The following is a 23,017-nucleotide window of genomic DNA, read 5'->3' on the forward strand; positions in this document are numbered from 1 at the left end:
AGTAGAAGTGAAGATAATGCTCATTTCCCCTTCAACTGTGCTGGTACAGGCCTTTCCTTGGCATATGCATCATTTATATTAAAACATCAGTGTCTTAAAAAAGAAACTACATAAAGCAGAAAAGAGGGAGAATGGGGGAACTGTGTCATATTTGTCGGAGGCTTCCGTTGCGGGTTGTTGGGTGGATGGTTTATATTTCTATTTTTAAGGTCAAAACCTAATCACCGCGATTGGTTGGTGATCGGTCTGTCACCCAAAGTAACTATCCCTAAACCATACAGCAACCATGAAGCCTTTTTTTTTTTTTTTAATTTATTGTTGAAAACAAGCCGGCACGGCGGCGACTCGGTCGGTTGCTCGTAAAATATGTTGAAGGTTGGGAAACACTGCTCTACAGCGAGAGTTGATGTTTGAGCATCCGAACGATGTTAACGCTGTTCTCTCAAGGCAGAACGTGTCTCTAAGCGTGGATTACTGTGCTCGTATGGCTTCTTTTGTTCAAACACTTGCGTCAGTATAAGTCAAATCGCGAGTGTCGCCTCAAGCTGGAGATTCTGTTTGCTTTGTGGAAATCCTCACCGCTGCGTGTCATTTGTACGCGCTTGCACACATCGGCGACACCAGGCCGCAGTTCATGACAGTCAAGCGTAAGCATCGGGGAATGTCTCGGCTCAAAAAGCATCAATGACGCCCGGAACACGTGACTTTATGAAACCATCAATCCACAACTATGACTGTTAACGACTTGTTCTTATTTTATTATTATTATTATTTTTTCTGTGTTGGCGAAAAGATATTGAGTGCACATAGGAGTTCTCCGGGTTTGACTTGAGATACACTCAACCGTCCATTTTCTAAACCGTTAATCCTGTTTGAGGTCGTGGGGGGGGTGAAATGTGTTTGAGCATGCGGGCAAGTCTCACCAAGGACGCCAGCAGTCTATCACAGAGATAACACGCGTGTAGTCACTCACATTCGCACCTTGGAGCCATTTCGAGGTCTCCGGTGGACGAGCGTGTGGGGACGAGGCCAAGAAGGGGCTGAGATGATTGCGCTTGTCAGCTGTCACCGACCTTGCTTGTCTACGTGTAATAATTCACTGACATTAGACATCAACAGAAAGCCTCTTCGACGCCGGAATCTCTCTGTGTTTTTCTTGAAAGTTATACAGTATATAAAGGTTGTGGCGATGTAATGTCGGCTTTAAAGTGCGTGTGTGTGTGTGTGTGTGTGTGTTGACTGTGTCGTCTTTTATTCAGCGGCACACAGGCTTCAAAAGCACGTCTCCAATCAATCTGTGAAATCAATGCGCCGTTTCCACCTGCAATTCATTGTTTCGCATGAGCAACGCGAATGTTTTCGATGTCTCACTCCAACATTACTCTAAGTGCGCTCTGGTTTCGAGGCCGTTCTCTTCTCCTCACCTTCTACAGCACCGAAATATTCCAGTTCGGTTCCATCCTGGGGAGAGAAAACGCCAAACGTGCAAGCATATCTGGTGTCCTGTCCGCTAGCACAGGGGAAACATTGACTATTACCCACACTGTATTGTCCTTCTGACAAAACAAATTCATTATCTCCTACTTGGTATGTCCTCCAGGTTTTGACTGCCCCCACCCAAAAAAAAAAGAAAACCTGCAATGCCACTTTGTCCCACCTGCAGTCAAGTAAGTAGATCACTTTTACTGTTGTTTTGTTTGACAACAATCCAATTGTGCAAATCTTACACTTGTCAGCAGTAGTTCTTTTGCAGCTTTATTCAGGACAGATGGATATAAAGGATGTCATGTCTCGAGTGCGCGGGGTTTTAGAATGAAATTAAAGTGTTTGCCTTCAAATTCTCTTACCGTACAATCTTGTTTGTCTGAAACACGACTTGTATGGTGAGTACACTGACAAAAATTCCCAACACCAATCTTAGATACCTGCTGTTCCCCTGTTTTTATGCAACATCAGCAGCTATTTACCTTTTGGGGACTAATATTGCAAGAGAGACTTCAGGCAAATTAAAATGTACAGTACCGATGTTTTATTAGTCCTCAAAGGGCAAATGAAAAGACATAGCTTTTTTTTTCTTTTTTACTGTATAAGCCTTTATTTGTAAAAAGTCAGTTGTTTGAATGATAACCCTTTTTTTTTTTATACCACATACTTGAACACCTTGTATTTGTAAAAAAAACACATTTTGTTCAAACACCTACAAAAGCTGATTGACACCATAACATTAATTTGCACTGACAAAATAAATAAATAATACAATATCATACCACACAAATGTTGATTTCCATGGGTACGATACTCCAAATGAAATCAAACACCTCATTAAACAACTGAAAAAAGCGCTCCAATGGGAAGGAAAACACAAAAAATGCATTGTTTTTCTTCCAGTGCCAGTTATAGCCGATGAATCACATTTTGCTTTCTCGTGATTAAACAACAACAGGAATAACAATCCATAACAAATGCAACAAATACAACAAATAATAAATGAACACAGCAATGAGGCAAAACATGTTATAAATGTATAGTCCCAAAAAATTAAGGGGCTGGTTTTGTGGATTGTTTCGTGTGCGTGCGTGCGCGCGCGCGTGTGTGTGTGTGTGTGTGTGTGTGTGTGTGTGTGTGCGTTTTGCCAATTTCTACCAACAGTGTTCAACTGGTTAATGGTGAGCTGGTCTTCCTGCTCGGCAAGTGCAACAGAACAGAGGGAGGCACAATGATGTGTTAAGTGGGAAGCTTCTGGCAAGTATCGCCAAATCGCAATCAACAACAGCCCATAATAACCAAAGGGAGCTCCTCACAGGGTAAATATGGGGAACACCCACTCACTGTGCAATCACATGGCTTATATCGGACGCGACTGGTGGCGCATCCTTTACATCCTTTGTAGCTGAAGGGTGTTTGAAGCGGATGAGCGTGCCGAACCTGATCAAACCACGATTCCAAATTGTGCGGTTGACAACGAGCCGGAGTACATTCGCTTTGCGATTCACATGAATCCCAACATGTACGTTCCGTGTTTACACTTGGTCTTATTTGTATGGGTTTTTTTTTTTTAATTACGAAAGGTTTGTTGAACAAGATTGAATAGAGCTGGCTGTAAAACAAGTGCAATTTGAGCATGTAAACACTGGATCATTCTTGTCCTGGCTGTGGTGATGAATCATATGATGCCGAGTAAAAAAGAGGACTCGGTTAAGGAAATAAACCTTCCAGAGGTCAGGTCATGCAAAACTAAACCTTGGTGTACACAAAATAATGAATGCAGCAACTAAAGTTCTTCCAACAGTGAGAAGTCTGCATGTCAGCCTTGGTCTGGGCTTTGGTGGATGAAATTTTCCTGCTTAATTTTGATTCATGCTCATTTTAAAGGCCGGTCTCAAATAGGAAATACTTATTGACCCTATGATGAGTTTATGACTGCAAGTCATAAAGACAACGGTTTTGGAATGTACTTGTACTTTTTACTATTTTGGTTCACGTCATAAAAAGAAATTGCTAGGGCCAAATGCTATGAGAATAAAGTCGTAATGTTTGGTGAATAACTGCATGTTTTGGAGAAAATGTTTGACTCTTACGTGACGAAAGTCCTCATTTTACGAGAATAATGTCGGAATATTACAAGGAAGACATATTTGCCTGCGTTAGGATGAGGACTGTCCAGGATCTTGTCAAGTTCAACCTTCTTCGAGGTTTTATGAATATCATCCTTAATATGAACAGTCTAATGTGCGTTCCTGAGAAAGCACTACACAAACCGCCTCTTTTGTTGTCATGTACAGTACCTGCGCTTCACGGTAACCTGATTAAAATAGCAACATTTGACATTGTGACTTTATTCTGGTCCTTTTCTTTTGGCCTCTTTGTCTATTGGGTCAGTGTTTGGAAAATCCGTCTTTACGGGACTCAATTAAGCATGACTACCCTGGACATCGCTGTAGCTGAACATATTTTCTTCTGCACACGTTAAGGTCTATTGTCGGTAAGGGAGCAGCTGCACTCGGACTCGGCTACGTACCTTGCTCAAGGGCACACGACAGTTTCGTATTTTCGAGGAACAGGAAAGAACATCCCACTCGCCTTCTTAAGGCATATCCTGCTCCTCGAGCCTCTGTAAGCCAGCTTGGCCATAATGCCCTTTTGTTAAATATATACCGTATATACACATATGTATGTATAAATAAAGAGAGGTGAATTAGCGATTGGTTAATGGTTGAGGTAAACGCCGCAAGTACACTACGCTGAAATTTCCCGTTGGTTCTGATGTGGTGACGAGGGCAAAGCACAACTAGAAAATTTCATTCAAGGCGACTCCATCCCATTTGCTGACAGTGAGCCAAAGCTTAAGTCAACATTAGCTTTGCCCTTGGGGGGCAGGCGAACCTCAACAGTCTCCACAAACTCCATCACTGTGAGAGGACTTGTTGAATTCTCCATTATTTTGTCAACACGCGTCCTTTTGTTTTGTTTTGTTTTTTGATTCTTGGTTTTGTTTGCAGAAGTATGCCAATGCTAGAGAAGCTGCCCATGCCATTAGCAGTGAGGCTAGTTGGTATTTACTGAACTGCCGTGTTTTTGTTCATGCATTAAGAACTATTAAGTGAAAGATATCATATTTACAGTACAATTCACATGTAATTACACATATACACTAGAGGCAAGAAAAAGTCACATTGAACTCAGATCAACACCCCCCTTCTCCACACCTTGAACATGTTAAATGAACGTAAGCTCTCTCTTGTAGAAACACATGTACTCATAGTACATCATCAAACATAAACTCCTCACAGCTTTTGGGATGAATGTGCTCATTCCACAACCAGAAAGCCGTGACAGGTGAACATAATGTGACGCATGCGAGGGCTGCTTTTTTGTTCACGTGAAAAAGAGTGGAACAGTTGATACTTGAGTTGGTTTTCAAATACAAACAAACACAAATACTTTTCTTGCAACTATCCACTTTTAGCAAACATCCATCACATTGCCTTTGTTGAGAAATGACCAAAATGAAAACTGTACTATGATGTGAACCCTTCCTTCACAACCCATACCACCTTTTTCTACATCGATCAATGACAATCTAGCAACACGGACACTGCAAAGCATAAGCATCTGTAATCACTACCTTACATCTGAAATATGCCTGAAAAAAACAAAAGCTGACCACCTGAATCTTCTACTTGACCAATTATGGATAAACACATCGTGTGGGGCTGCAATTCATATATTCCGATAACAATTTTCAATATGCAAAATCGACTCGTGTTGAGTTTCTTATGGGAGACTTTGGGCTCTATTTTCGTGGCTGCTTAAATCCAGCGCTGTGCTTGGCATAACTCTGCGAGCAGGCAGGCTAGACCCAGTTTTGGTAAGTTCGCGTACCCCCAGCGCATTTAAAAGCGGGACATCTGCGCCGGTGTGGCCGTGTTCAGTTGACTTTCACCCTGTCCAATCGAAGCGCCTCTTTTCATTCCCCTTAAATGCGGCGCGACGTCTCGGTGCTGACCAAAAATATTCCACCGATCTAATTCTAAACCGGTCCAAAAACAACGGGTGGTACATCTTCACATTAGCCACCGTTGGTCCCGGTGGGCATACGTTTAAACGGACTTTCTAACATCAGATTCTCACCCCGCCACGCGCCTCTCCAAGGGCACGCCCACTCTGAGCCGACACTCTCAGCAGGCAAAATTGAAAGTTTTGATTTTCCAGTCTGAAACCAACTCAGAGGCTACAATTTGCATGACAGAGTAGAACAACACAATACAGGGCTACTTTGGGCTGTCATTTCGATTTGATGCAATTAACCATATTGTTTAGCTCCAAGTGAGCTTTAGACTTGAGGGGTTGCATGTTTGGCTTCAAAATGTTGAATCCATACCTCCGGTCTGTGTCCCTTTAACGACTGTATTCCACTTGTGCTTATCAACAACAAGTCCAATACTGAAGAGATGCTCAACAGACAAACAAACCATGAACACGACGTAACAAAACTGCGGCCCGATAGGTCGACTCTGTTCAACAGACACCGTTGTAACACTTATACTGCGGATTGGTTCCAACGAATCACAAAAGCGACACATCGCCCCGCCCCGTTTCCTTTTTCGCAAACACAAAGCAGGATATGACGTCCATGAAACCGGCATCTAAAGAGCGTGTAACGCAATCAACAAGAGGAAATAAACATTAGAAATATACTTTCATGAGAATACTTCATGATAAAATGTACACAATGTTCTTCTTTCAAACCATCAAAATGAGGAATGCGAAACTTTGATCTTGTAATGCCCTAGCTTTTAGAACATTTTCCCACACTCTGAAATCACAGTATTTTTCAAGACAAAATCATATCTACAATAATCAGCACTTGTTTTAAACCATAACGAAAAGTGCACCCCGCCGCCCTGGCATCACCCGAAAAGTTAATTTGACGTTTACGTTGACCGGTGCACAAATGTGGCCGTCAAACATCGCTTGATCGATGTCTGATCGAGAGACCGCTACCACCTGAAATAAAATATAAAATCGAAAAACAAAATCGAGAAGGAACAACACATATTCCAAACAAGGTTGCTGTACATGGTGGAACCGGGAGATCTTCGTGCACTTTGTATCCACGGGCTACATGGGGGAGAAGGTGAGGGGACGGGGGAGGTGTTCAAGGACCTCACTCGGCTGATGCCCGACCAGACAAGCCACCGCTGATTTCATGAGCTGCAGGAGAGGATTTCTGATTACCACTAGAATCAAGAAAAAGTCAAAGTGGGCATCTTCTCTCCCTCAAGAGCTTTTGCTTCTCTTTTTTTTCTTTTTTCTTTTTTGTAGCAAAAATATCATGCGGTCTTGTAGTTCCAAAAATCCCTGCGGGGATCTTGTCTTTGTTAGTTTGTTTGTTTTCGGAGGAAAAAGGAACTCAAAGCCTTGAAATTCTTCTCACATTATTATTATTATTTTTTAAACATTCAAGTCATCCTATGAATACTTTGTACAGCAGAAAAGTCTTTCAGGTTTCCTGTGTGTGTGTATATATAAATATAATATACTGTATAGAAATATGCATATACATATGTTCAACCTGTATGTGTATACATATTTTGGAACTGTATCAAAGCCAATTCAATGTGCTCTCAAAATATGGCCCATGATTCCTAGTGGGATGCGCATCAATTCACATAGTACAACCAGTAGATTAGGTTGAAAAATCCAAAAGTGATTGGGAATATGACCCGGGACCACTTGTCAATGGTGCTCACGTCTGACAGGTTTGGGATTTTCAACTTGAGCTTGGACGAGCGCCGCCGTAGTCGGCAGTTGGCCCGGCTCCGCATGGCGCTGCGATCCAGCGAGTGGTGGCTGAAGCCATCTCGGGGCGCCATGGGCTTCCTGAATTGGACCCCAGAGCTGTCAAAGGACATGACTGAATTCCGAGAGTCACTGACACTGCTACCCACGTCGGACGGCATCACCTCGTTGTTCATCTCCAGAGTGGTGAGGAGAATGTTGCCGTACGCGTCCACCTGCGACACACGCCGAGAGACAGAGGCATCAGTGTGGGCTGTTGCCAAAAGAGGTGGCAAAATATGCCGCAATGATTAAATCTCCCACCCGTCTCCCCAGATTTCCAAACTCAAGCACAACGCAGAGGCGATATGGCATGTTATTTCTAGCTTTTGCTTTTACGACATACATGAGCGAGGTGCAAACCCTGGTTCCAAAACAGTTGAAGACCTGAACATGTAAACGCACACAGCAATCGTATCGAAAAGACCATCTTATCTTGTGTTTTGTACAGTACTTATTAGCGTAACCGTATGTGGTCTTGAGCAACAATAACACTGAATGAGGACCAAATGAGAAAATACATTCGGACCCAAGCTGCAATGTCAAGTATAGTCAATGTCTTACTGATTGTTGTAAAGGTGACCTTCTTGGGCTGATTTGCTCATCTCAAATGTAGAATTAATTGCAGATATTTCGAAATGACACACTGTATTTGAAAAGTACTTTTACGCTTTCTTGTTGCATATGAAGTGGCAGCCAACTATTTTGGAATCAGTTTGGCAGGTAAACAACTTTAAGCAAGCGAATTGTAGTGAGGGATGGCCTACAGCTTATATGATTTCTAAATACATGTACCCCAACTTTTCTTTGTTCCTCGAGATACAGATTTCTTCGCTGTGTAAATGACCTGAAGGTGTTGGTTTGAAACGGCACAGAAATGGAGTCCTTGCAATGTGAAAGAAAAATGAAGAGAACATTAAAATGACTGTCAAATACTGGCAAATCAGCACATTGTCATTTGATTACACAATGCATTGAACACAGAAAGGCTTAGCATTAGCATCTTACACACAGAAACAGGAGGCGTCATTCAGTCTGACCGTCCTACCTGAAACTTCATCACTAGGCCTAAGCCTCATTATGCCGTATTTTGTTCACTACAAGGTAGCAGGGTAAGAATGAATGAAGCCAACAGTGACACCACCTAAATAAGAAATGAGAATGTTTATACCACTGTCGGGCTCAATGAATCGCTATCTCAATGAAAAGGGGCTATGCTCGATAAAAAGCAATCAGTGCTTGAGACAAACGCAATGGATGATGGTTGGTGAATTGGCTGTGGTGGTAACACTGCGCTTGCAGAAGCCTACTTTATTCAATCATGTCAATAACATAGCTGTCTTAAATATTCAAACGCATTTCTTTTCCTGCTTCAAGTCTGACTGACGTCGCGAAGTCGAATATTGATGAAGATGCAAACCTGTTCCCTTAGGCGCTTCTCTTCGTATCGTGTGCGCTCATTGTTGACTTTATTCAGCCTTTCATTGATTTTCTTCTGTTGTGCCGGGCCCCGGCCAAAGAATACATAATTTACAAAGGCATATTCCAGCAGGGCCAGGAACACAAACACAAAACAGCCCATGAGGTAGACGTCGATGGCTTTCACGTAGGGGATCTTTGGGAGAGTCTCCCTAAGGTGGGTGTTAATTGTCGTCATGGTGAGCACCGTTGTCACACCTGAGTGCAGCCGCACGCACGCGCACACACGCACACACACACGCATACACACAAAAATCAGCGTATGCCAAATTTGGCTCTTCTTGATTCTAGACCATCGTAAGTTCCAGTAGGTAATTAGTTGAGTAGAATTTCCCTTTTACTAACTACGTAAAAATGAATTAGGCCTTTTGTACATGCATATTATATGCTTCTTCAAGAGAAAATATTTTTTTCACAAAAAAACCCTTATTGGGCAAGGAACAATGAAAAAATAACAAAAAATGTCAAAAGAATGAATTGATGCTACCGAGCTGACATATCATTATTCTAAATAACAATAATAATAATAATAATAAATATTCTAATATTAAAACAAAAAGCAGTGTAAAGTTCTTTAATAAGTGTTGAGGATTAAAATGGTCCACAAATTTAAAAATACAGTCAATATACTGTATCAGTATATATATATATATATATATATATATATATATATATTGCATAGAAACACATTTCAGTGAGCCATGTTCTATTAGCACTGCCACAACTACTACCACAACAAAGACAACTAATAATAATAATAATAATAATAATAATAATAATAATGAGAAATAGTCATTTTGAAATGTTCAATAATTTACAGTGTGACACTGCGGTTCCTCTGGTGGTGTTTGAATTTAAATGTTTGAAGATTTCCAATGTGATGTGCATGGAAGTAATTCTTACCCAGGGCAACACGAGCTGCAGAGGCATCATAATTGATCCAGAAGGAGACCCAGGACAGAATGGTGATCAAGATGGAGGGCATATATGTCTGCAAGATGAAATATCCAATGTTCCTCTTAATCCTGAAACTCAGCGAAAGCCTTGGATAAGAACCTGTAAGAAAGAAACAATGAAGTGACAGCGTGGATAAGATCAGGGAAGAGTGAAAATTAGAAAAGGGGAAAGTGGTAAGAGCGCCAGACTCTGCACTTGACAACGTGCGGGGTAGTCATTTCTCCATTTGTTCCGATGGAGCACTTAATTTCCCCAAAGCGATGGATTCCTTTCCAGGGACAAGTTCAATTCCAATTAAACATGGCACAAAGTCGCAAACACGGCAGATTTTTCTGCAAGCCCCTATCTCAGCAGGCCACTCCAGCATCCCTCTGAGACTTGTCACAGAGAGCTGCTTGCTGTTTCCTTCTCGCTCCCTCTGTCCTCTGAACATTACTGAAAGGCCATTTTAAAAGGGGATTGCAATGCACGGCTGCACACTAAAGGACAAAACACATAGTTCTAAGGCGCTATAGTCGGTCATTTTCGTGGCTAGTTTGCTGAGAAATGTCAGATAGTTGTACCACAAGTTCTTTTTTTAAATTGTATTACAGTTACATTTAAACAAGCAGGTGCATAAAATGCTGACGCAAAAAGCAATAAACTCAACCAGGCAAGAGCTTTCAGCTTCAGCTATGTGGACTTATTTATAGTTTGCAAACTCAAAAGATGACTGTAAATATAGTTAAATCTAACACTGTACTCCATCTATAGTTTTACTGAGTTTCTTTCTTCAGGAAAGCATTGAGATAACCATACCATGATTAAAACGATGCCCGTATGAGGAGCCCACAGTGACGTGTCACCTCATCATCTGCAGATTGGTGTCAATCTTTTAATCAATCCGTACTTTGTGCATACGTGCTTCGTCAAATAGGGAACAAACACTGAGCCAGCACCCGAGTCCATCCAAGATTAATTCTGGCCATAAAGGTTCATTCACTTAACTCAAACATTGACCACTATATCTTATCTCTGCTTGTGACTCCTTAGTCAGTAACACGATGCCTCGATGGCTGTCTGCATTGTAATATAATTAGTAGCACACTTACAGCACACAAAATGTAGAAAGACAAACATTTGAACAACACCACAAAGTTCCTAAATTCATTGGGATTCAAAACGGTTCCCAACATGAAAAGAAACAAACTGTCCTACAGTAGAGTTGTTGTTTTAGCAATGATAACCGTACATAAATCAAAATCCACCTCTGGGAAAATTAAGAAAAAAAAAAAGTTCATCCCTTGTTTGCTAACAAGTGGCGATAAGACTAGCAATCCGAAGCATAGCGAGGGACCTCAGACAGGACAGCTGAAGATTCAGAAGCAATGTGGAATGTGCAACATTTCTGCTTGAGATGGAAGTTTATCACCTTTTTTATTTTTTATTTTTTGTTAACTTTAAACTGATTGTACATTCCCCAAAAACAAATTTCAAACCAATAACATTTAAATAAGTCACGGTGCCAACGTAGCAGCCGTGGGCGTGGCTAACGCACACATTCGTGTTAGTGAGGGGCGTGGCTTCGGTCAAAGACTCGATGGCGTGTCTAAGTGAGGCTTCGTTCCAATCCTGTTCGCGGTTTTAAGGCTGCAAACGCCCTCCTTTGAGTAGATGACGCTGCAAATTGTTCATCAGTGCACAAAGTTTTGATCAAATTTGTTTTATATTTTTGGGTAGTTTTTGGTCACTTTGTCAGTCCTTATTTATTGTTTTTCTATGTCAAAGTTGTGAAAAAGGTTATTCAAACAGCACAGTTGGACTTTTGCACAGTACTATAATAAGCTAAATAATAATACATAATAATAAATCAATTCAAAGTATAAGAAGAGCTGTCAAATCAGATCAGAACTCAGTAAAAGTGTGCTGCTAAAAAAGCAAACAAGCCATTTAGGGTATGATCTGAACATTCAAAATACCAATAGATTTAATTAGTACACCAATTTAATCATAAAACAAATGGTGCTGGTGTTGATTTGTTATTGTGTGTGGTACAAGTGGAGGCAAGTTGTCTCTCCCTTAGTCAAGTCAACATGCTAAACTCAGCACCGTGAGAGTCTAATGAGTCAATATTCCTCCACCTTTATTCAACTATTTCCGAATGTACAAACCTCGATCGACATTTACTTATTTTACCGTTATGAACACGGTGGACAATGCGAGACTGGTCATTTTATCCGAGCTGTCCATCGCTCACCTGTAGTAAACCTTACTTCCTTGGAGACCAACTCGATGTCCACAATGGAGAACTGAGGTAACTCTAACTTGTCCACACCCGTCACAGCGCTGTCGCCTCCTTGCCAGAAGAACACGATGTCATCTGTGGTGTATCCATCTATCTCGCGGCCCAGGAAGAACAGGCCAAACAAAAACACATACGGTCAGGAAATAACCATGAAATGGGACATGTATGCAGCGGCAACTCGTGGGGGGCCTTTCTGATGAATGGTGCAATCTGCTATAAAGCCATTCAGACCTGAGTTGATGTCTTAACTTTGGCAAACCATGACACTGAGCAACGATATTACATCGCAGAACGGAGGCATTTGTTATTCCCAGACTAACCTAAACTCTGAGCGAACACGTCTGATGCGGTTACTCACACTGGAACGAGAACAGACATTCTGTATCTGGCTACCACCCACACGCTGAAGAACCACACACAGTTTGTTGCTAGTCACCATTGCTTATTTCCTCATGGATGCTCACAAAACTCCGCTTGTACCTTGCACGGCTTGGTTAGCTGTGTTTTTAGTTTGACCGTTAGCCAAAGTCATGATTTAGGAAGTTAACCTTAGCTGGGCAGCTGCGATAGCGAGAACACAGCGAATGTAAAGCGTTGTAAACATACGGTACACGTTTGCAGCTGGTAAAAATGATCAGCAGCACTTTTAATCAGAAGTGGTCATCCAATGAATTGGAGGCAATTGACAAGTGATACTCCCACAATTGCCTCGGACTGCCACACTTTCAAAGCTCCCACTTCCCCACAAAACCTCTCAAATATTATGAGCCGTCTCCTACACTAACACAATCACATGCACATAGTTTTCAACACAGTTTCTAATCGCTCTTCAATATCTCAGTGAAACACGCGATATAGCAAATCGGAATAATAATACATGGTTTTAGATTTGAGGTTTAGTACTTTCCCAAATAAGCTCATGTAGACCAAAAACACTTTGGTTTCCAAATAGCCTGCCTGAGTCAGACGCTCAACTATCCTTACCCCGATTGCGCGACATCCCTTCCTGCCTCCAACCCAGCATGAATATTCATCAGCATGTGTCACTTGGCTGTCCTGCACATTCTCAGATGGCAGCGCGATCGAAAGCGATCACAGTTGTAGATTTATGTCATTGGGCCAGTATGCATTCTCTGCAGCGCAGTCTCCCAGTGAGCGCGCTGCGTTTTACGACGTTTCTCCTCCGACTCGAGACACTTCCGGACTCGGTGACATTAAATTCACCCAGGGAGCAGGAGTCATTAGCATTGAATCTCTCTGTGGATGGAAGGTGCCTAATCCATCAAACTGATAAGAGTGCATGTTTTAATTGATGGCATATCTACATTTTATAGATCCCAAGGGTAAACAATCAACAAGTAGAACCACAAATATGCCGCATATTGAGCAAGGAGAGTGATTGATAAATTCAACAATGGAAATGATCACACAAGACAATTTTGGATTACAACAGCAGCGCGTACATTTTCCTCCTGGACGGTGATCCATCGAGAATAAACCATTTGAAGGAATCCAAACCAAAAGAAGCTCCTAGAATTGGATCTAACTCAATCAAATATTCAACTTGCATTATTCACAAAAAGAGGTAACTCTGAATGATTTGCAGTGACAGTTTAGAGCAAATAATTATCATTGCACTCTTGTGTTATGACATTCGTATTGACTAAATGATTATTTGTACCTAAGCAAAGGCATTTCATACTGCAGCGTTGTCAAATAGGCACGAGAGCTGTATCAAAAACAAATGATGATTACGTTCAGTTTTGATTGACGCTGTCAGACAAAGAACTTTTTTTGTTTACATGAGAGATCCGCACTCATAATAGAGTGTCAATCACAGCTGAGCACCGGTTCTAATGTACCGCAGCCCTTGCATTGAATCTCATTAGATTAGCAGCTGTACCTAATTATGTCGGTGGGGACAGGAAAGCTGGAAATGCACAACAAGGTCCAAGTGACACAATTCCGATTTTTCCAATGAAAGCCTGACGTCATTGAAATACCCGATCAGTTACTCACGGTATTTTTTCACCAAAAGTACATTACATATAAAAGGTATTTCAGTACGTGTGGTGAGTGTAAGCGCACAAAGTCCAGACTAGTTGGCCTGTAGATACGTAGTAGTAAATAACTATTAGAGGCAGCATGTCATAATTCATAATTTGAAGGTGATGATATCAGCAGCTATCGTGTTTGTTTTTGAAGGTCTTGGTGAGAGCAACGGCAACGTTGGCATTTACTTACAGCTTTCAATTTCCAAGGTACAGTTCTGTTCATCAAGAGGATACCTCCTCAGGTCCATCATACAAGCGGCCGTGGTCGTTATTCTGGAGGAAAAGGACACAAACAAAATGTTTCCTGGGTTTCTTTACAAATGAGATTACAACTTTGGTGGCAAAGTCAAAAAATGGAAATGTAACTTGTGCATATAGTGAATATAAAAAGCAACAAAATCTCCCAAGCAAATGTTAAAAAAATGTGTTACGGTCTGATGAAGGCAAGGTTAAACTTTTTGGCCAGAATTCCAAAAGGTATGCTTGGCGCAAAACAACACCAAGATGGATGGAATTATAAACAGTTTGAAATAGGACTTCGTGTTAGCACAAAACCTTCAGGCTCCTGCTAGAAAGCAAAAAAATGCCTACGAGATCATCTAAACTTTATTTAGAATGAATAACATTTATCAGGGTTGTTAACAACACTTTTCAAATTTTGAAGGCATTTATTTTTTACTCTACAGGGTCTTCAACAAAGCAGTATGTTCACGGCTGAGCCATTAACACATCTTTGTAGTTTTAGATCGATGCAGTGTAGAAACGTGCAAGCGCTGAAGCTGATGCTATCGGGCGGCAGGAGAAGAAGCCGAGTAAACGAAATGTGTGTGACCGGTGTGTGATATCTATTATTCACAATGACACTGAGCTGCATTCTGCCGCACAAGCATTCTGCTGCTCAGACTGCATTTGTTACCGCTCTGCTGTGCTACACCTCCCTGCTGCCTTCGCAGCATTCCTCCGCTGACTGCATACGGCGGGGCAACACACTGCTGATGCACTGCGAGAGCAGATTCATTGTTCCTTGCCCAATAAGGGTTTTTGGGGGAAAAAATGTTGGCAGACTTAATTGCATTAATCGGAGAGGTCACTTGGCAATTACACATCCCATGTAAAAAGTTGCATAAAGGCAACACTGTCATTAATAACGGGCTAGACTTTGTATGCAGTGGGAGATACTGTATGCAGCTACACATCCACAGCAAATGAAGCCTATAAACAAAATACAAACCAATCATATTATACACTCAGTTAAGTACACCAGCTCAATACAATTGTGAAGCAATCAGAATCAGTAGTACGCACTTCAGTTCAACATGAGTGCAAACGAAAACTCCAAAATAAACATTGGTAAATTCAAACATTCCTGCCAGTTTCAATCATTGTTAAGGCAGAAATGTTAGCTTTTGGATTGCGTCCCATCAGATTGTGTAAGGGTAGCCGAGTGGCGAGCAAAACATTACAGCACAGCGTGTGACAAAGCCACAGTGCACCCACCATAACACCAACGTATGCAAAACACATAAAATACTGAAATGAAAGAAAACTAAAGCAGAAGTTCCAGTCTGTACCCTGTGATCAAAAAGACATATTCTGTCAACACAAGCTACTGCTCTTTAAGGAAACTACTCCTGGTAGCACTGTGAAGTAGCTTGGACTAATGGGCAGAGAAGAATTCTTTACCCCTTCGGCACCACGAACGAAAACCCGCAATGAATAAAACTGTGCTTATATGTGACAACTAACAAGTCAGGGAAGAGACAACATCGAGTAGGCACATGCAGGTGCCGTAGACGAGACAGGGTTTGGAATTCGGAGAAGTCAATAGATGTGGGTCAACGACGCTCAGTCCCACTCGAGATTGGTGGCAGCAGTTTCAGACCTGAGGAGTCTGACATGCATTTGTGGAGCTCATGAGGATGACGTGCATTGCCGATGCACGCGTGAACATTTTGACGAAAGCCTTCTGAATGGTTTAAAATCAACACGCAGGCAAGTCGCAGTAGTGTATTTCTAGTCGTCAAATACAGATACATTTATTGAAACTGTTTGTGGTCTGGAGGTGGACTCCAGACAAGGATGACTGTGTCAGATGCATGAGCAACACTTCTGACACCTACACAGTCTGCTGATGCAGCTTGCGAAGAAAATAGCAGGAAATAATGTAGTCACCTCGGAAGAACTTCCATGAAAAAAAAAAAAAACCCCACGAAAAAAATTCAATTGTGTTTAAATATGGAAAATACAACAAGAAGTACAGATTTATCAAGTCAGTCGCTCAGCAGGTGAATGAGGTTACTAGCTGAGTGTTGTTTGGGCATTTACTAATGCATTGCACCAGTGGCGATTGTACTGGTTGGTGCAATGCATGGTGATTATACAGTATACCAGTATACTGTATGCATTTTATAATCAAGATTGAGAAGTAGGCCTCTGACTCACCCTCTAAATCCCGATTCGTTATTCGTATCGACAATAACGACTGACTTCCAAATCAGAATGGAATCATTACTCCTTTGACTATTCTGAAATGAAGACATGTCACAGTCCAACAAATGAAAAATCCAATTGGATATTTGAAAACTATCTATTAAACCCGATCTGTGAATAGAATAATAAAAAGACAAACACAATCACAGAGTAAAAGGGAGTAATGTTTCTGTAACCATCTAAGTGGCTACCTATATTTACCATATGTGAAAATAAAAGGGAACAGATCATGTATTTTTATTAGTCATAACATGAATAAAATTATAATATTTTAGAGAGAGTTTATTTGCTTGTTGATAATGCACTGCTCCTAAATTCTTTGTTCTGGTGGGAAATAAAATTGTCCTGAGGACAGATTCAAGGTCTTGATGCAATCTGTTAGTAACCATTAAGGCAGAGTGATAATAATAAACAAGCACCTCTGCAGATGTTCGGAGGAAGCGCTAATGCCAGAATTCCCGTTTCTTGCAGCACACAATCAGCGGATGTGTGCGAGTGCAGGTAATCCCATTTTCTTCTGGCTCACATCCAATTTTCTCAGCTCATGATGGTATTTTTATGGCTCCAATGGAACCTTGCGTACCCTGAGTGGTGGAGCTGGGAATGTTAATACAGATTAGGAAGCGATGGGTTTGGGTGCCGTTTTTTTTGTCAGGGTCTTGTTCCATTTTCCGCTTGCCTAATTTTAGGCACACAATAAAAGAGAAATTGCAGTGGGATTAAGGCGAGGTTTGCCTTTGCCTTTGCAAGTCATATATTATTTAGTAAAAGGATTCTCTGGCTACTAGACTGTTCTGGTTGTCTTAGAAGACGTTTCCCCTCTCATCTGAGCAGGCTTCATCAGTTCATGCACAAGTTTAGATCGTATAGCGCTAGCCTGAAAGAAAGTGTGGGATTCTGATAGCTGATTCAGTCACCGTGATCAGCTCATCTATTGGAACTTGGCAAAGTTGAACCCTTTAACCAAAACTTTACCCTCTCTAATTGTGTAAGTTTCCCGTCTGACAAGATTCTAACCCATACATTGTGTAATCTTGCATAAATTCAGTTCCCATTTGTGAGCAATTGTGAAGCGTTATAGCATGTTTCAGTTATAGTTTCTGAAACCTTCTTGTTTTTCTTGCTTTGGTATTGTGTTGAACGAGACAGGCCTTGGTCGTGAAATTGATTACTTTTCACAGACCTCTTCGGGCAGAATTGTTTGTAATTGGAGAAGTAATTCATCTACGTTAACCTTAAGGCTTACATATTCTGGATAGAGAAAACAACCAGAACAGTTCAGATGTGATCCATTCAATGCCCTGAGGATACAGTGACCGAGATGAATGAGCAAATTCATAGCCACATAAATGGAATGTATGAAGGCTGTCATAAACCTTGTTGGGTAACGTGCGCTTTGTCTGGTTCTGATCTGTTAGTAGCAAACACCATTTCTCGACCACAATTAGATCAGCTCCGATCAGATTTGACTTCCCAATTCTCTGCAAATAAAATTCATTTGTAAATGATACTACTATTTTTAACTGATGGGATTCAGGGGTCCCTCAGCTGCTGAAATCAAAACACTACAGGAAATGTCATTCCTTGGCATCCAAAAAAACCAAACCAAAAAAAACAGAAAATCTGCCATGTTTAATATACCCATCAGGAAATTATGCATTCGTTGAAAAATTGTGTTCCAAGATGAAACAAGACAGAAAGAAATCAGTTGTACGATTACAGCAAGCCGTACCCAGATAGCATGTAAATATGGCCGATGAGGAATGTAAGCCGAATAGTGGCTGGCACCAGAGAAATTTGTCAAAATCTTCAACCTCTGACATACTGTCCATCAGAACGTTTCTTGTCCTTGAATGCGACTTTGTTTTTCTGTCAGAAAATGTCCAACTTTTGAAAACTGATGCGTATTTTGGCTGAAAATAATTGTTCATTGGTCTCAGTAGTGCCCTGCGATTGGCTGAGGACCAGTCCGGGGTCTACCCGGCTCTCACCCAAAGTCACCTGGGAGAAGCTCCGTGACCTTGAATGGGATAAACGGTATAAAAATGGGATTAATGGATGATCCTAAAAGTCGTAAATGTTGCAGAATAAAGGTCTTGAATTAGAGATTGCTAAAAAGACATAAGGCCCAAGTCGCCCGTGAAATAGGTCTGCGAGATTAGATCTGAATATGGCTGACTGCATCTGCATCCGAGGTGGAGTTAAAGGTGTTAACTTATGAATTGAGTCCAAGCAAACGTTGACTATTTACCTCAGAGTTCAACTTTTGGAAGGTCCATGGTGCCTGCACATTGCATTTCTATTGCGCTGGTACGTTCATAGGCTTCTAAAGAGTCATTGAAGCAAACTCGACTAAACCTTTCCCTATTCCAGCTCTTGCTTTTCTCAGAACAAATTCAGTAATTCAGAGGGTCTGAACACAGATTTTCACATTAATAATTCATCCCCTCCGTGTGATCTACACCTTGTCACTGCCATTTTATTCATAGAACAAAACATATTTCCAGCTTCATCCACTCCCATGCAGCATTTTATTTTAGAGAGTTCTGAAGAAAAGCACCTGAATTCATTAAGATTTTGAAAAAAAAAAAAAAAAAAACTCAGGACATTGTGTTATATTTTAACATTCCCAAAGGGATCTTAGATACAGTATGTCCCTCTGTGCATTTTTACTATTTACCCACATGTCATGATGATTCTTGACTTTCTGATTTTTTTCGTCATTCCTGACTCATTCTCCTTCTACTCCGTTCATTATCCTCACAGGTTATGCACATGTTCACTTCTGCTATTCGAGTGACGAAAATAAATCATTCAGTTGCTGATCGTTCCCCTCAGAGGAGCAGCTCTGCACTAAAGCGATAATAATCATTCCTCCCTAATGTTCAGTCCACCTTTAATGCTGTATGACTGGGTTCAACAATGTGGCAGCAAATCATGGGGTTTGGGCTCAATTGTTAAAAACAGTTTGTACACGCCCTTCGTCATGGTTACATTACCGCGCATAGACGCACCAAAGACAATATTAAGATGCAAGCGTTGTTAAATTAATCGTTTGCTCGCTGACTGTGTCATTCAGAAATTCTATGTTCTGTCCAAACAGTGTAAAAAAGTTACCGTGATAGCTATTCCAAGAACAAACAGTAATTACTTAATCAGCTATCTACAGCACAGTAGGTATTCTGCATACAGTGCGTGAGACATGGTGATCACAATGTTTTTACCTCAGCCCATATAAGACGGTGCCGTCGGGGTGCAGTCGGATCATACGGTTTTTAACCGTCACTCCATGAAGAAAGGACTTCTTGTCATTAAGGAAGTAGGTGTCTGGGAGCCAAAGCTGATCTGCGACACGGTTATCCAGAGTCAAGTTGAGGTTCAGTTCACCATAGGCCAAACGCTTATCTCGCCAACTCTGCTGGAAATACATTGTGATGGTATAGTCCTGGAAAGGGAGAAAATAGGATTTTGAATACGTTTGCCATCATAAAAATGTCTGCTTCATCCAAACTACAAGTTTTCGCCTCCGACATAATCCTAGCCTTCTCGGCCACGCCTACATGCACTCCTGAAAGTTTTTTTTTCCGCGATCCTCCGCAGCTCCGTAATCACGGCCATTTAATGTCTTCTATGTCTTCAAAACAGGCAACCTTTATGACTCTCTTGAGTTTGGGAAAGAGGGGGCAAACAAATCACACGAAGCCATGTCAGGTGAGCAGGGCAATGTTCTCCTCGGCCAGGAACTGTCAGATGCTCGGGCATTGCGAGCGGCCGCGTTGTCATGGTGAAGCAGCAGCAACAACGCTTGCCTCTTCTCGCACGCTGAACGACGCAAACGCCGCAGGATCTCTTTGTAGACGTTAATTGTCTAGCCCACATTGAAGGAGAAATGTATTGATATATATTATATATTCATATAACTAAAAATATAAAATAATACCTCAATCTAGACATGAAATAATTAAATACTTTTACTTAATACTTAAATGATACAGCGTGTACTACACAGTGTCATATCATCAGCAATAATATCTTAAAAACTGCTACCTGATGTATGTAACAGTATGCAACTTCAGTACATTTCAAATGGTTCCTAAAAGTTGAAGACAACATATCCCATCATGCCACATGGTGAGACTCACCATGTTTACTTCGGAGATGGAATCGATGCTTGCTATGTTGATGCTCATCCCGACAATGACTGGAGCACCTGAGGAAGCAAAAGAGAAATACACTGAAAATAAAAAAGAAAAGGAAAGTTGCGCTGTAAAGTTGGCATATTTAAACCGAGATGATGGATCAATAAAACAATCGAGATCATCTTTTGTCTGTTGTGTGCATTTATTGCTTCATTTTGTTCTTAATTAAGCAATAATAATATTTTTTTCTGTATGTTCACATACATATTCTATAGTTTTACTTATACATAAATGAGGTGTTGTTGTTGTTTTTTTTTTAAATCATATGCACTGTTCCTTTTAATGCAATGGATTATTCACCATTTGCACATATATAAAAACTTGTATGGTAATGACATTTTCAAGGAAACTATGCACTAATGCAAAGGTTACTCTGTGTACTTGCGATGTGCTGTGACAGTGACAAACTAAATCAGTTGCCGCTGCTAAGAGCGTGCTCATAATACAAAAACAAAAGGAGAAGCTACTCTGTTAGTCATGACACAATATAAAAACACATTCTAAAGTGCAGTATGCGAGAAATTCAAGTAAAGCAGCGGCGAGAAACCAACTATGCCTCATTTACATGATTGCTGTACATCTTGTAAACAGATATGCATGGCAAGTTGCTTACATGTACTATAAACACCTGAGCCCTCTTAAATATTCAGACAACTTGGTTTACAAGGAGAATCCATTCACACTGAGCATGCAATGAACTTGCGAGCAGTCAACTGTAGCTGACTTCGTGAGAAAGATGCTTCATGCTTATCATCATCATGAATCTTTCATCCCTGTTTATTTGTTTAATTATGACAATGTAGGGTAAGGTGCAAGGCTAAAAGATGATATTCGATATTAGAAAACTCGCTGTTCTGCTTGCCAGGTGGACAAGGCACTAACCAAGAGGAAGAAGACCAAGACCTCTGAACTCAACCAATGTTCTTTCGAATTAATGGGCATTAACAGGAAAAACAATTAAAAAACACTCCCGTAGAAAACAAGCTGCTGTGTAATATGCCCCAAAACCTGAGAAAAAAAAACCAGTTTATCCTGGCAAAATACAAACAGTCTACAATGCAGGCTTTAATTGATGTCACTGAATATAAATAACTTGGTCCCAAGATGTATTAACGGGACCCTTTATTTTAGCTTTAATTAGCGCTAGTTGTAAAATCCTGTGATAACCACACGAGACATGTTGTCTCATGTCCTATAATCCTATTTTCGCCAGCGGCCCTTGTCCTCCCATTTCTAAATGCCCTGAAGCTTTGTCATATTCCCTGACCCATCTCGTTGCAAAAATGGGGGGGGTGGGAAAGGAGGGGAAAGTACGGCCAATTTCCATTCCACTTTGAGAAAGCAACCAGTAACTGTTTTCCCCGGAGATGTCGAAGTACATTTATTCGCTAGATGAAGAGGAAGCGAGAAAGCAAAGTGTCGCTCTCTGCATATTTTGATGCCGCTTTAGTGAAACCGACTCTCGCTTTGTTAGTACAGCTTCTTCGAAAAAAAATCTCCTGGAGCTTCGCTTGTGGCCCGCACGTCGACTTATTCCCAACAACAAACAGTATTATCCGAAACGTGCCAGAAGTACTGTTTTAGTCAATAGCTGATGTCATGAGGAAATTTTGACTTCTATCAGATGTGAATGCAGACAATCTGTCCATACAACTACCCAAATGCCCTAAGAGATATGACTAGACTATATAAAGAAAGAAACAGAATACAATTATAGTCGGTGCAAACAATTTTTAAATGGAACAATATTCTTTGGTGCGTATATCTTTTGTGTATTCTTTTTTTTTTTTAATGGCCAGTTGTCGACAGCCCCATTGCTCTGAGCAGCCAGGATAGAGATGACGTGTACCACTTTGGTGCCTGACTGTCATCGGAAGCAGAATCAGAATCATCTTTATTTGCCAAGTATGTCCAAAAATGTAAATGTCATTATGTTGCAATAAGTTCCGTTTTCCAAGTGTATCATTGCCACGGCATTTCTGTCATTTGCCATCACTGGTGGCCTTCTATAGAGACAAATGTAGTTGCCACTGTTGTAGTTTCACAATTACCAAACGTTCTGTATCCGTGGGTGCTGCACAATTCTGAATATGCATACGAGCGTACGCAACAGACATAAAAAGTGCCCACGCATGCAACGTCAGCCCGATTGTGATAAGTGCTGTCACGAGTTGTCGATAGTCGCTAATGTGGTTCCCATTAGTCTGTCAAAT

The 23,017-nt window shown here is 41.0% G+C and overlaps 1 protein-coding gene across 1 annotated transcript in view; it reads right to left on the bottom strand.

Annotated features, from left to right (window-relative positions):
* Positions 1–2,099: 2,099 nt before the first annotated feature.
* gabrb4 (gamma-aminobutyric acid type A receptor subunit beta4) overlaps positions 2,100–23,017 on the bottom strand; it is a 41,860-nt gene continuing 20,942 nt past the window's right edge. The window contains exons 3-10 of the mRNA XM_061702808.1: positions 20,748–20,815; positions 19,830–20,050; positions 14,306–14,388; positions 12,014–12,151; positions 9,724–9,876; positions 8,762–9,018; positions 8,137–8,226; positions 2,100–7,517 (exon numbers count right to left, since the gene is read on the bottom strand). Coding sequence (XP_061558792.1) covers positions 7,164–7,517; positions 8,137–8,226; positions 8,762–9,018; positions 9,724–9,876; positions 12,014–12,151; positions 14,306–14,388; positions 19,830–20,050; positions 20,748–20,815 — 1,364 coding nt within the window. The 3' untranslated portion in view covers positions 2,100–7,163. The remainder of the gene's footprint in view (positions 7,518–8,136; positions 8,227–8,761; positions 9,019–9,723; positions 9,877–12,013; positions 12,152–14,305; positions 14,389–19,829; positions 20,051–20,747; positions 20,816–23,017) is intronic.

Source organism: Phycodurus eques, chromosome 17 (assembly GCF_024500275.1).
Source record: "Phycodurus eques isolate BA_2022a chromosome 17, UOR_Pequ_1.1, whole genome shotgun sequence".
Classification (NCBI taxonomy): domain Eukaryota; kingdom Metazoa; phylum Chordata; class Actinopteri; order Syngnathiformes; family Syngnathidae; genus Phycodurus; species Phycodurus eques.